General features: G+C 38.2%; 1 protein-coding gene across 3 annotated transcripts in view; it reads right to left on the reverse strand.

Moving 5' to 3' along the window:
- Arfgef1 (ARF guanine nucleotide exchange factor 1) overlaps nucleotides 1-12,558 on the reverse strand; it is a 105,649-nt gene that overhangs the window by 51,068 nt on the left and 42,023 nt on the right. For all 3 annotated transcript variants that reach the window (XM_006974687.3, XM_076563685.1, XM_076563684.1), the window contains exons 9-14: nucleotides 12,196-12,329; nucleotides 7,503-7,737; nucleotides 5,862-5,961; nucleotides 5,649-5,788; nucleotides 5,443-5,551; nucleotides 5,006-5,207 (exon numbers count right to left, since the gene is read on the reverse strand). In XM_006974687.3, the coding sequence (XP_006974749.1) occupies nucleotides 5,006-5,207; nucleotides 5,443-5,551; nucleotides 5,649-5,788; nucleotides 5,862-5,961; nucleotides 7,503-7,737; nucleotides 12,196-12,329 (920 nt within the window). The remainder of the gene's footprint in view (nucleotides 1-5,005; nucleotides 5,208-5,442; nucleotides 5,552-5,648; nucleotides 5,789-5,861; nucleotides 5,962-7,502; nucleotides 7,738-12,195; nucleotides 12,330-12,558) is intronic.

The following is a 12,558-nucleotide window of genomic DNA, read 5'->3' on the forward strand; positions in this document are numbered from 1 at the left end:
TGCTGTCAAACTCATAGGTTTTGGAAATTATTCAGGATAACCAAGTGGTGTCCCTGGGATATTGCTGGACAATTCTATAAAAAAGATCCAATGGTATTTTAGGTTGTCAATTAGATGCTGATGTCCAGTTGTGACTTCAACAAATGGAACTCGGATTTCGCTAGATTTGGCCCATACTGTCCACCTCCACTGGGCACTGCAGCTGGTTCATGGGCAGAGGCATTTGCTGCTGCTTACGGCACTGCCAATAGGACAGTTACTTTAACAATTTATTCCTCTTACAGAGCTTCTGGGTATTCAGTCCTTATGCAAGAATCTGATGCAATGAATAACTGGTTGTACAGTTACACTTTCATCTGCCAAAACCAAGTTATTATCAATCTAAATACAGAGAAGACCATTTCCCTGACTTTATTATTTGACATGGTTCTTCTGATATGAAGATTCTGATACACAAGTCTTCCCAGCTAAATAATTATGCTTCCCCTCACTAACTAAACAGACTTGACGTTAACTATAATGATGAAGAACTTTCCTCATTGACTGTCTGTCAATGTTCCCCATGAGGTTGTAATGGAAGAGACCAGGTGACCAACTCCTGAGCTTACACTGGCCAATGAAAAGCACCTTAGGCTCTTAAACTAGCGAACTTTTCCAGAATGTATTTCCTTGCAGTAGACAATGGCGGCAGGAAAATCGTCAGTTTTGCTAATGCCTGTGACAAAGCCTGCCAAGGATTCTTTGGGTAGTTTCTTGACTGTCCTCTTCCTTTAATGAGGACAAAACTGCCCCAATTATTTTCGTGACGATGCTTTCATTAGGAATTATAGTAGCACTAACAGTTACTTTTTCTGTATTACAGATGCCATCTAACGTGTACTGCATGCTCCAAGCATGCATGCTGCCATTACAGGGCTGTCTTACATTCTGGATCTTTGTCATCAATGAAGTTTTATTGTAGTCTCTTAGATCACCCCTCCTCTAAGGACTTGGGCTGCTGGCCATCCCTCATCGCTCCTTTTGTCAGCTCTAAGTAGTTAGGGTGACCTCTGAGAGGAGGAAAGAGGAAGTAGACGTTAGACAGATTCATTGGTAGGCAGACAGATGAGGAGAGGGGCAATAAAGACAATAAAGATGGTAAACTTCCAACATGGCTGACTGGCTTCTTTCTCTCCCTCCTGACTTAAGACAAAAATTTAGTAGCTTAAAACCAAGACTTTGTGGGTTTTTCTCAATGGGCTCAACAGAAGTTCAAAGCCAGATCATGACATATTTACACAGTGAGCCAATCAGTCGTCCTGTCTTTGTCCACTGGGGAGGACCCCTCCAGGAGAGGCTGGCTTCCCAGGTCCCTGCTGTGCAGGCCGTCTTCCTCTCTGTGGGTCTGCTGTCTCTGGGCTTCCTCACCCCCAATAAAAGCCCTTTTCAATTAACTCATCAATTAAATTGAAGGAGTAAAGAGAGGCCGGAGGAGATATTCGCTGTTGGATAGCCTCTATAAGTTGTCCTTCTTCCTCTAAGTAACCCCCAGTAAACTCATTGGTTCACTCACCAAGCTAGACTTAAAAGGAACAGTTTCTTTGGTCTCTGGTTGGTGCCCTGTATGAGGGGAGTAAATCGTTGTTTACATCTCCCTTAGAGCCATTCACACAGCAAGAGGTATCACACAGATGACATGGTCTGTAATTCCTGATATTTCTGATTCTGTATTACAAGAGCTAGGAATACTGGCATACAAACTACATCCCAGCTCAGCCATCTGGTTTTTGACCAAAACAAAATAAAAAAACACTAAAACATAAACAAACAACAACAAAAATTGAAAAATTGGAGAAAAGACAGCCTCTTCAACAAGTGGTTCTAAGAAAACTGGACATCCACATGTAGAATAAAGAACAAACAAACTAGATCCCTCTCTCTCTCGCCCTATACAAAAATCAATTCCAACGAATCAAGAATCCTGTGTGTGTGCCTGAGTGGGGAGGTCAGGAGAAGTCAACCTCAGTTGTTGTTTCCCAGGCTCTGTCCATCTTGTTTTTGAGTCAGGGTTTCTCATGGGCCTGGAGCTCACCAATCAATCCATCTTCTCGTGGGGCCTCAGGATTGAACCCAGGTCTTTACGCTCGCAGAGCAAGCACTGTACAGACTTCTAGCTCTAGATCAAAGAGCTAAATGTACGACTTGAAAGCTTAAAACTGTCAGAGGAAAATACTTCAAGACACAGGCATGGACTTTCTCAAAGAACCGCAATAATTTAGGCATGAGTCCTAAGAAATGACAAATTATACTGCATAAATCTAAAAGGCTTTTGCATAGTAAAAGAAGCAATAAGCCAAGGGAACACACAGCCTACATACTGGAACAAATCTTTGTCCACTACACATCTGATAGGGAATTAATATCTAGAATATGTATTTAAAAAAAATTAAACACACACACACACACCTCTTCCAATCAACAAACACAAAGAAACTGAACAGACAGTTCTCAAAAGAAGAAACACAGGATCAGCAAGATGGCTCAGCAGGCAAAGGTGCTTGCTGCATAACCCTAACCACCCAAGTTTGGTCCGCGGAGCACACAATGGGAGAAGAGAACCATTTCCTGAAAGTTGTCTCTGACCTCCACCTGCATACCTTAGCAGGTACATGCCCACACCCCTATTATCAAACACACAGAATAATAAAGAAAATTAAAAAGAAATACAAGCAACTAATAAACACATGTTCAACACAGTTAGCCATCATGTAAACACAAAACTACAATGAGATTACACCTTAGCAGTAAGAATGGCTATCACCAAGATATCAAAGAACAAATATTCATGAGGTAGCCTATGGAAAAAGAACACTTATGCATAGTTGTGGGAACGCAAGTTAGTCAAACCACTATAAAATCAGTATGGAGGAAATAAAAAAAATAAAAATAGTAGTAACACATGATCCTCTAATACCATTCTTGAGTAGACACCTGAAGGTACTCAAGTAAGCACACCACACAAAGAATTACATATCCCTATTTGCTGAAGCTCTAGTCACAGCAGTCAAGATTATTATCAATAAAATAGTTGAACAAAGAAAATGTAGAGATGAATGGAGGAAAGTCAAATATCAGTAACAATGTCTGAAAAAGCCTTAAGGAATCACATTATTATTTATTTACTAAAATTACATATAATACATATGTCTGTGTGTATACATATACAATTAAAAAAAATTCCCACCTGGCCTCACTACTCCCTCCAGAACTATAGACTAACAAAACCCTAGTGCCAAGTATGAGATGCCCCCTGCCAAACTGTTGGTCAGGAGTCCGACAGACTATCAAAATGTTATAGGTTATTGCTATTGCTCTTGGTTGTCCCCAGGGGCTGAAGGTAAATCACTGCTGACGACACCGTGCTCTGTGGACACAGAATTTGGAGGAGCCAAGCTGGATCTGACTGAAAGCCTCCTCTCCGAGTACTAGCTGTCCTGGTACCAGAAGGCACTATGCCTTCCAAGGTAGGGAATCAACCAACAGTCCTACCCAGCTGTAACTCCAATGAACTACAATGACCAGCATGGTACAATAACCCTATAGGTATTATAGTGACTCACATGTTTTGACAGTAACCAACAGCTGTCTAAGGAACAAACGATCCCAGTACAGTTAATCATAAGAGATCTAAGAAAACACTACAATAGGGAACTAGAGAAAATAGAAGGAAGAGCAACAAATATCACACTTCTCTCATATGCAGATTCTAAATAAGTGTCTTTGTTTATGTGTGTGCATGTATATTTGTGTGTGTGTGTGTGTGTGTGTGTGTGTGTGTGTGAGAGAGAGAGAGAGAGAGAGAGAGAGAGAGAGAGAGAGAGAGAGAGAGAGAGAGACCAATACACAGAGAAACACAGAGAGGTAAGAGACAGAAAGGAATAGCAGGGTTATTTGCAGAATGGAGAGGGACCAATGAAAGGGGGAACAAGGCAGGAAATAAGGCCTCAAATACGAGCAAAGTACAACTGTGTGTGTGTGTATGAGTGTGTGTACATGTGTATGTGAAATGACCGAATGAAACCCTGAATGGCAACAGCATACCAATATGGAAGGGGGAAATATCATGGGGCCCCACCCACAGACAAAGAACTACAGAAAACTAAAAATGCTTAAAGTGGGAGAAATATTCTTCCTCAGTGATGAGCCTATGTGGTTAGCCCTGAAATCATATACATACAACCAACACTAAATGGACTGAGCAGCTTGTGTTTATACATTCAAGTATATATTACGTATGTATGTATGTACGTACGTATGTTTGTATATATGCATATATCAGAAATAATTGAAGAAAAAGTGGCCATGAATTTGAGAAGGTCCATGGGGTGGGTCCAGGAGATGGGCTGGGGGAGGAAGGGAAGGTGGGAAATGATGTAATTAGATTTTAATTTAAAGGAGGAAGAAATCTATTATTTTGTAGGTTAAACAAGAAAAACTTGGAATGTCTTTGTAGATCTTTTATAGGCTGCTTCACAAAATTTAGCAGGAAAATTGCTTTCACAAGTTCAGAGTCTGGGAGAGTAGCCAGGTTGGGGTAGGAAATGACTGCTTAATATTAACAAATAAAAATAAAATTCTTAGCAAGAATGAAACATGTAACTAAACTTGAGGAAACAGAAACCTAAAAGCAGCAAAGTTAAATACTGGAATTTTCACATTTTACATTTGTCATGTGATTATGAAATCAGATTAACTAAAACAGTGCACATCCTCTGCTCATCAACAGCCCATGATACATGGTGCAAGGTTAATTCAGAGGAAACCACAGGCTGGGCATTTCTGAATCTGCTTGGGCTAGGCTTCAATGAAGAAGGAGAACTAAATATGGAGCTATTCAGTTTTTAGATCCAAGAGAACAATAAGGAATAAATAGAAAACAAAGAGATGGAGGGAAACTGGGGGCAGGGTGGCATATTTGTGGCTGAAGAATATTCTGTAACATTTCTTTTTCAAATCCGACACTTACAAATCAATCCCTTGTTCTATTATTTCTTTTTGCTGCTTTAGGACCTCAAATTGTTCTGGATTATCAGTGCCAGACATCTGTGTACTGTAGCTGCCAATTCCTGATGATGATGTAGATTCTAAGGAGTTTAAACTTCCGTATCTGTTTATAGTCTCAGGGTGTTTGATTTCACTTATCTCTTGCTCTGAGGGTTTTTCCTGACCTGTAAGAAGAAATGTCAATATAGAAGGTTAAAGTAGTCCCCTCTTTATATTGCTAGGATAACGAAACTGGAAAATTGAAGAGTAAGCTGAAAATAGTTTTAATGGTTACAAAGACTTTCAGTGTATGTACATAAATAAATACAACACAAGACTACTTTAACAGCATCTTTAAATACGTTGCAATGTATCACTGACTTAAAATAGAGGAGACTTAAACTCAAAACGTTATCTTACCAAGGGTAGTCTGAGAGTTGGGATTCACATACTGATCCTTACTCCATTCAACCATACACTTCAAAATGGAAACTAAACATTCCAAACCTTTTTTCCGCAGGCTCAATTCCTATAATAATTCAGAAATAGAATAAAGACAAAAAGACCTTTTAAGAAAATGCACGTCTCATTCTTAGAAATATTTAAATAAGAAAAAAGGTTCTTACCTGAACATTACTCATACCAAGTTCTTGACTGCCCCTTCCTTGGGCAATTTTTGACAGGTCATTTACTAGTCTTTCAAATATGTTTGCTGCATTTAGGTCACAGTCATAATTGACATAAATATCCACCACACTCTGAGCATCTGTGATGACACAATAATCTTAGAATATGAGCACATTTCAGTATGGGAAATAATGAAGATGAATTCCAAATACCTGCACAGATCCTTGTCAGTGTCTGAATAACCATCCACTTATGATCAAATGAGCTTGTTGAAGTTTCCAAAATGTACAGGAAAATTTCTTTAAAGAATACCTGTTACCAGAAGGAAACATCTGTTTAAAGTACTATTTAACATTCAGATGCATGGTTGTCTTTCAAATATCCCAAAGCTCTAGAACAGGAGTTCAACTTTGAGTTTTGCTTCTGAACCCTTTGCACTAAAAGGGCACCAGTGAGTGGCTTAACACAGCTTTGACCGCCACTGCAGAGCCTTGAGAAGTGAAATGTGCAAAGATACAGAGTTCTTCTGGGTGGTGATGTCTTAAACATAACTCTACACTAATGTGACTGTTATCACTCATCAGTTACCATTTTGAACACTCTTGTTCAGAGCAATCCTAAGTGCACCTAGATTTCAATGTAACTGTTACTCTAAAAAAGACCTAGTTTTTATATGCTGTTATATTTTTCTAACTACTCATAAAACTGAAAACACCATTTCTCACAATTCTTTATAATGAATGTTAGCAAGCACAGTTAATCTAATGAAGAAAATTTCAACTTGAAAGCTAAGAATATTTAAATTAAAATCATTTGGGGAACATGACTGACCTAAGAAAAGCCAACTAAAATCAAAACACATCAGCATGTATAGTAAGTATATTTTATGAATCCAGAAATACATTTTTAAAAGTGACATCTTTCTGTCTCCCAAAGGTTAGCCAGCCAGCCCCATAATGTATTCTTTCAAAGAACTCAGAAAAATTATTGCTTAATCATACTTTTTTTGTGTATCTTTCAATTGCCTCTTTCAAAGGTCTTTTAAAGCTCTGAAGGCTCAGTATTGCACCTTTCTTTTAAGCTAGCAAATTCAGGCAGGAAAAGATGGCTCAGTGGTTAAGAGTACCTGACTTTAAAAAAAAAAAAAAAAAAAGGAGTACCTGACTGCTTACAAATCTAAGGTCAAATCCCAACATCACATAAAAAGTTAGGCTTGATTGTGTAATGCCTATAACTCCAGCATTTGTGGGTGGAGACAAGTAGATCCTAGAAGGAGGCTGACCAGCCAGCTTAGCTAAAAATGAAAGGTTCAGAGACAGGGTGTCTCAAGGACATAAGCTGAATGTCACAGATGAAGACACCTGTTATTCTGCTCTGGCCTCCACATGGGTATGAGCACCCAACACTTGTATACACTCAAAACACAAATGCATGCACACACACACCACAGGCAGAGGCAGAGGCAGAGGCAGAGGCAGAGGCAGAGGCAGAGGCAGAGGCAGAGGCAGAGGCAGAGAGAGAGAGAGAGAGAGAGAGAGAGAGAGAGAGAGAGAGAGAGAGAACATGCCAAATTATTACTATGTAGCATATATAAAGTAGTAAACCTACTGTTTTTTTCAACTAGTACAAACTTCCTGAACACAAAGGCTATTCCTTCATTTGGTTCTCTTAATGCTTCACCAATACCTAGTACTTCAGAGACACATGTCTGCTAATTGAATAAACAAATGAAGCACATGATTTCACACACACACACTTTCACAGTATGGGAACTTTTCATGTGATGGTAATGTAACATGAAACAAAACAGCCAGCAGTAACCTTACATTTTAATGTCTAAATGTAGAACATACCTCAATTTGCATCTTCAGATGTGTCTTGAAGTTTGACAACAAAGTAAGAAATATGGAAAGAGAAAGCTCAAAAACCTCTGGAACAGATGAGACTCCGTTTTTTGAGAGTGCAACACACAGATACTGCTTAATAGCATTAATAAACATCTCATTTGTTCTGAAAACAGGTCCTGCATTCTGCAGAATGGACAGAAGTAACTGCAATGAAAGAATCTTGGACCGTAACTCATGAGACCTGGGAAGTGAAACACAAAGCACAGTATATGGACAAGATCATCATTTTGGTAATAACAGACTGACCCAAAGACACTTCTGCACACCACAAATTCATAAACTTAGCCACTAACATCAAGTGCTTCTCTGGCACCACAAAACTTCATATACTCTGTTTTTAAATTTCTTTTTTTTTTTTGAGATTATAATCACATTATTTCTCATCTCCTTTCCGTACTCCAAACCTTCTCATATGCCCCCCCTCCTTGCCCTCTTTAAGATCCATTGCCTCTTTTTTCCTTGTAACTGATTGTTGATGTGCGTGCGCATGCACATATACATGGGTAAAATTATAAATATTTTAAACATAAGCCTACTAATCCCCCAGAAAAGATAAAAACAACTTGCAGTTTATGCCTTATTCCTTTCTTTCAAAACTATATTCACTGTTTTCAAAAGCATGGTACTAAGGTCACAACTATACTTCTTACAGATGACCATGAATGTAGTGAAGATATCTGTTCTGCTTAGTATGAAATGGTTGTAACATAATGCTTTTCTAATTATGTTAGTCAGAATTCCTAAACACCAGTAAAAATGCTTCTGCTGCACTAGATTATAGCATTATTTCAACCATACTTTCCCAGTAAATATTTGAAATTCTTGTCACTCTTCTGAAATAGAGACCTTTAAAACTTTTAAAATTATCTCAATATGTAAATACTTATTCTAAACACTTCTGTAACAAAAATTTGAAAAAATTTTGGCTAAAATTTTCATTATTTTTTCTAATCAAGGTTCTGTGTCATGCTTCGGTTTATTATCTAACATTTTAATTATTTTCACATACATACTTTTCTCTCCCAATGAAAACTATCCCTTAGGTCCAAAAGACCCAAGATATTCACTGAAGGCAGTATTTCAAAGGCAGAGCATTAAATGTTATAGGAATTATTTTTTAATACTTATTCCAAATACTGTATTCAGTCACATTCACATAGTATGTGAAACTTTTGCTGTTAATGTCTTCCGTAAAATGTTTATAGCTGTATCACAGACCTAAACAAGGAATACTTAATTTTATACCAATAGCTCATCTCGAAAATACCACCTTCTTTGAAATAAAGCTGGAGCCAGTAGTATCAGAGTCTGTTATTTTTGTTTCCAAGATAATTATTACTCTATTCTGGTAAATAATACAAAAGTATTAGTACCCCCAAATGCTTGTTTTAAATAACAAACAATGAGAGGTAAGACTGGAAATAGCTACTGGAAATAGTCCTCATGCTGGGGGTTCTGAGGCCTACATACAACTACTTCCAAGTTACCTCACCTCGTCCTTTTGCTGAATTCCTATAGTAATTCGTTCCTGCAGGATGCCATTTTCTAATGAGTTTTGTTTTAAATATGCTTTAGCTTTCTATTCTTAGCATCAAACAAAATGCCTTTTAGATAGTTATGTACCTGTTATGTACAAGACACTAACAAAAGAAGCAAGGATCAAATGATTGTCTTATTTGATAAATGATAAACATTTTCTGAGACATTTTTCTCACTACATAGTCTAGGCTGGCCTTGACTATTACTTTTCTCACTACATAGTCCAAGCTGGCAATCCTCCCATCTCCGACTCTACAAGATGGAATGATAAGAGTATATACCACCATGCAGGGCTAAATTATACCAAACCGGAAACTTCATGTCTGCAATTTTTATGAGGTAGTTTCAAATTACGATTGAAGCTGGATAACTCCATAGGTCATCGCTTAGCAGAGCAAGAAAATAAATACAAGTAAAGACAAAATTGTGTAACCACAAAAGTTCTAGTATCTGATCAAATCACATTTTTTTACACTTGACTTGTGAAAACTAAACATCTGGGGGTTAAGTCAACAAAAATGATCTTTATCAATACCCAACTCCTTTCTGTGAGTATGTGAACATGCAGAGACCAAAGGACCACTTGGAGTGCCCTTTCTCCAGCACCATCTACACCACTCTTAAAATTTTCAGACACTGTCTCTCACAGCCTGCAACTTGCCAAGTAGGCTAAACTGGTTAGCCAGTGAGCCCCAGGGATGTGTCTGGCCCTGCAATCCCACCACTGGGCTTATAAGTACATGCCACCACCACCTTAGCTGGCTTTTTTTTTCTTTCGAGACAGGGTTTCTCCATGTATCCCTGGCTGTCCTGGAACTTGCTCTGTAGACCAGGCTGGAACTCTCTCTGTGTAGAACTCACAGAGAACAAAGATCCGCCTAACTCTGCCTCCCAAGTGCTGGGATTAAAGGCGTGCGCCACCACTGCCTGACATCCTGGCTTTTATTAAAAAAACATGATTAAACTCAGGTCCTCAAGCTGGCAAGGCAAGCACTTGACCAACTGAGCTTTCTCACTAGACCTAATACTTCAAAACATTTTTAAAGATTTATTTGTGTGTGTGTGTGTGTGTGTGTGTGTGTGTGTGTGTGTGTGTGTATGCCTGTGTAGTTTTATGTGCATCACATCCCCTCAACTAGAGTACAGTTGACTGTGATTTACCTGTTGTAGGTCTGGGAGCCCAACCTGGATCTTCTCTAATATGTTAACTTACTCCAAATTATCAAAGGTTTCTTCTTAAAGTAGATCCCTCATTAATTTAGAAGGAAATGCCAAAGCTGCCAAATTTTTAATGGGAAAATGATTTTCCATAATAAGGAAATATGTTTTAAAAATATTCTTTTGTAGTATAACTTTAATTCTACTTCTGTAAAGTTCCTATTTTCAAAATACTGAAGAAGCAATAACTTATTTTTCTCATTCTTGACATTTGGGCCTAAAAATATTTTAAAATTTTCCTTCTAAACCTAAAATAAGCTTTTCCCTAAAGCAGAATGATGTGACAAAATAAAACTACAGAAAATATAATGTGGGGCTGGAGAAACGGCTCAGTGGTTAAGAGCATTGACTGCCTTTCCAGAGGACCTGAGTTCAATTCCCAGCACCCATATGACAGCTCACAATGTCTGTAACTACAGTTCCAGGGAATCTAACACCCTTACCCAAATATACATGCAGGCAAAACACCAATGTACATAAAATAAAAGTAAAGTAAATTATTAAAAAGAAAATATAATGTGTTTTGCAGAACCTCACAAAGTTTTAAAAGTGTTTTTTTCTATGTGTATGAGTGTTTACATATGAGTGTTTGTGTATGCACGCACATTCACATGTGACTGTGGACAAAGGTCAGAGGACAAGCTTGAGTGGTGGCCCTCATCTTCCCCTTTGTTTGCAGTGGTGTGGAGCAGGCCAGCTGGCCTGCAAACCTGTGAGGACCCCGTGGGCTCTTCACACCAGTGTGGTCACCTCCCCAGCTCTCAGGTTTCTGTAATTACTCTCTAGACTTCAGCTGCATCAGAAACTCAAATGTTCCAGAGATTGTTTTCTTTAATTGAAGTAGGAATGCTTACATTTCTCCCTATTTCAGCATCTTTTTCTTCAAGTCATTCCTTTTTCAAACATCCTTTTTCTAGAAATTCTCCTAAAACGGTCAAGTACAATATATCCTGCTACAACAATAAAACAAAACAAAAAGGCCATTCTAGTAACTCCAAGCAGAAATAAGTTTCACTGGAATCCTATAAACACCTATGAACATTATGATCTACAAAATATGGCATTTTCCTAGGTATTGAAATTTGCTTACAATTGCTGTGATAAAACACTGATCAAAAGCAACTTGGGGAGGAAAGCGTTTATTTGGCTTACATTTCCATGTCACAGTCCATCATCAAGAATCCAGAGAATGAACTCAAGGCAGGAACCTAGAGGCAGGAGCTGATGCAGAGGCCATGGAGGAATATTGATTACTGTTCTCTTCCTCATGGCTTGCTCAGTCTGCTTTCTTATAGAATCCAGGACCCGCAGTTTGGGTCCCACAGTAGTCTGGGCCTTCCCACATCTATCATCAATCAAGAAAACATCTCAGAGTCTTGCCCACAGGCTAGTCTAATGGAGGCAATTTCTTATCTGAGACTCCCTCTTCCTAGATGGCTCCAACATGAGTCAAACAAACAAACAAAAACGTACTATATTTGATAGGAATTAGATAATCAACTTTTATCAGAGCACTTAGTACAAGTGGAGATGGAAATCATCTTAAGGTAGTTCATCAGACCTTAATAGTTCCAATGTTACTCAGAATGTGGAAATACGAAATCACTGATTTATTCCCTCAATAACATATATTAACACCTACTATGTACCAGGTATTTACTATTCTATATTGCTGCCCATCCTTTCTCAAATAGTATAAGGTATATATTTCAATAGTTTCAGAACCTACTATTTTTGGTACTTATTTTTTAAAGTAAAATATCCCCTTCAGCAAATTTTTAAAGATTCCACAGGACAAGAAGAACAAATGAAAACCCAAACACTATATTAACAGTAAGTTTTAAGCTTAAAAACTTCTTAAGCCAAATGGCTAATGACTTACTTTGGATCTGGTGGTCCGTCTGACAGTGGTTTCATTGACAGCTTGCACAATGACCTGAATACTAAAAAGGCATCCTTTTGTAAAATGTGGGAAAACTTAGCACCAGGTGAAGGTCCTGAAGAATTTCCAGATTCCTAAACAAGTTAATATACCATGAAAATGAAGACATATCCCAGTGTAAATCCTTTTAGCCTTCTAGCATATTACTCAATTGACTCTGATGTGGGATTCTTCCCAACTGCTACAAGAAGAACTTGAAGTGGAATCTGGCACACCAATCTTTGATGTGCTGTTCTCATACCCAACACTAAATTAATACCTTCAAAATATGTTCTTTAAAATATTCCTTCTTTGGCCGGGTGG

This window comes from Peromyscus maniculatus, chromosome 2, assembly GCF_049852395.1.
Source record: "Peromyscus maniculatus bairdii isolate BWxNUB_F1_BW_parent chromosome 2, HU_Pman_BW_mat_3.1, whole genome shotgun sequence".
In the NCBI taxonomy this organism is placed as follows: domain Eukaryota; kingdom Metazoa; phylum Chordata; class Mammalia; order Rodentia; family Cricetidae; genus Peromyscus; species Peromyscus maniculatus.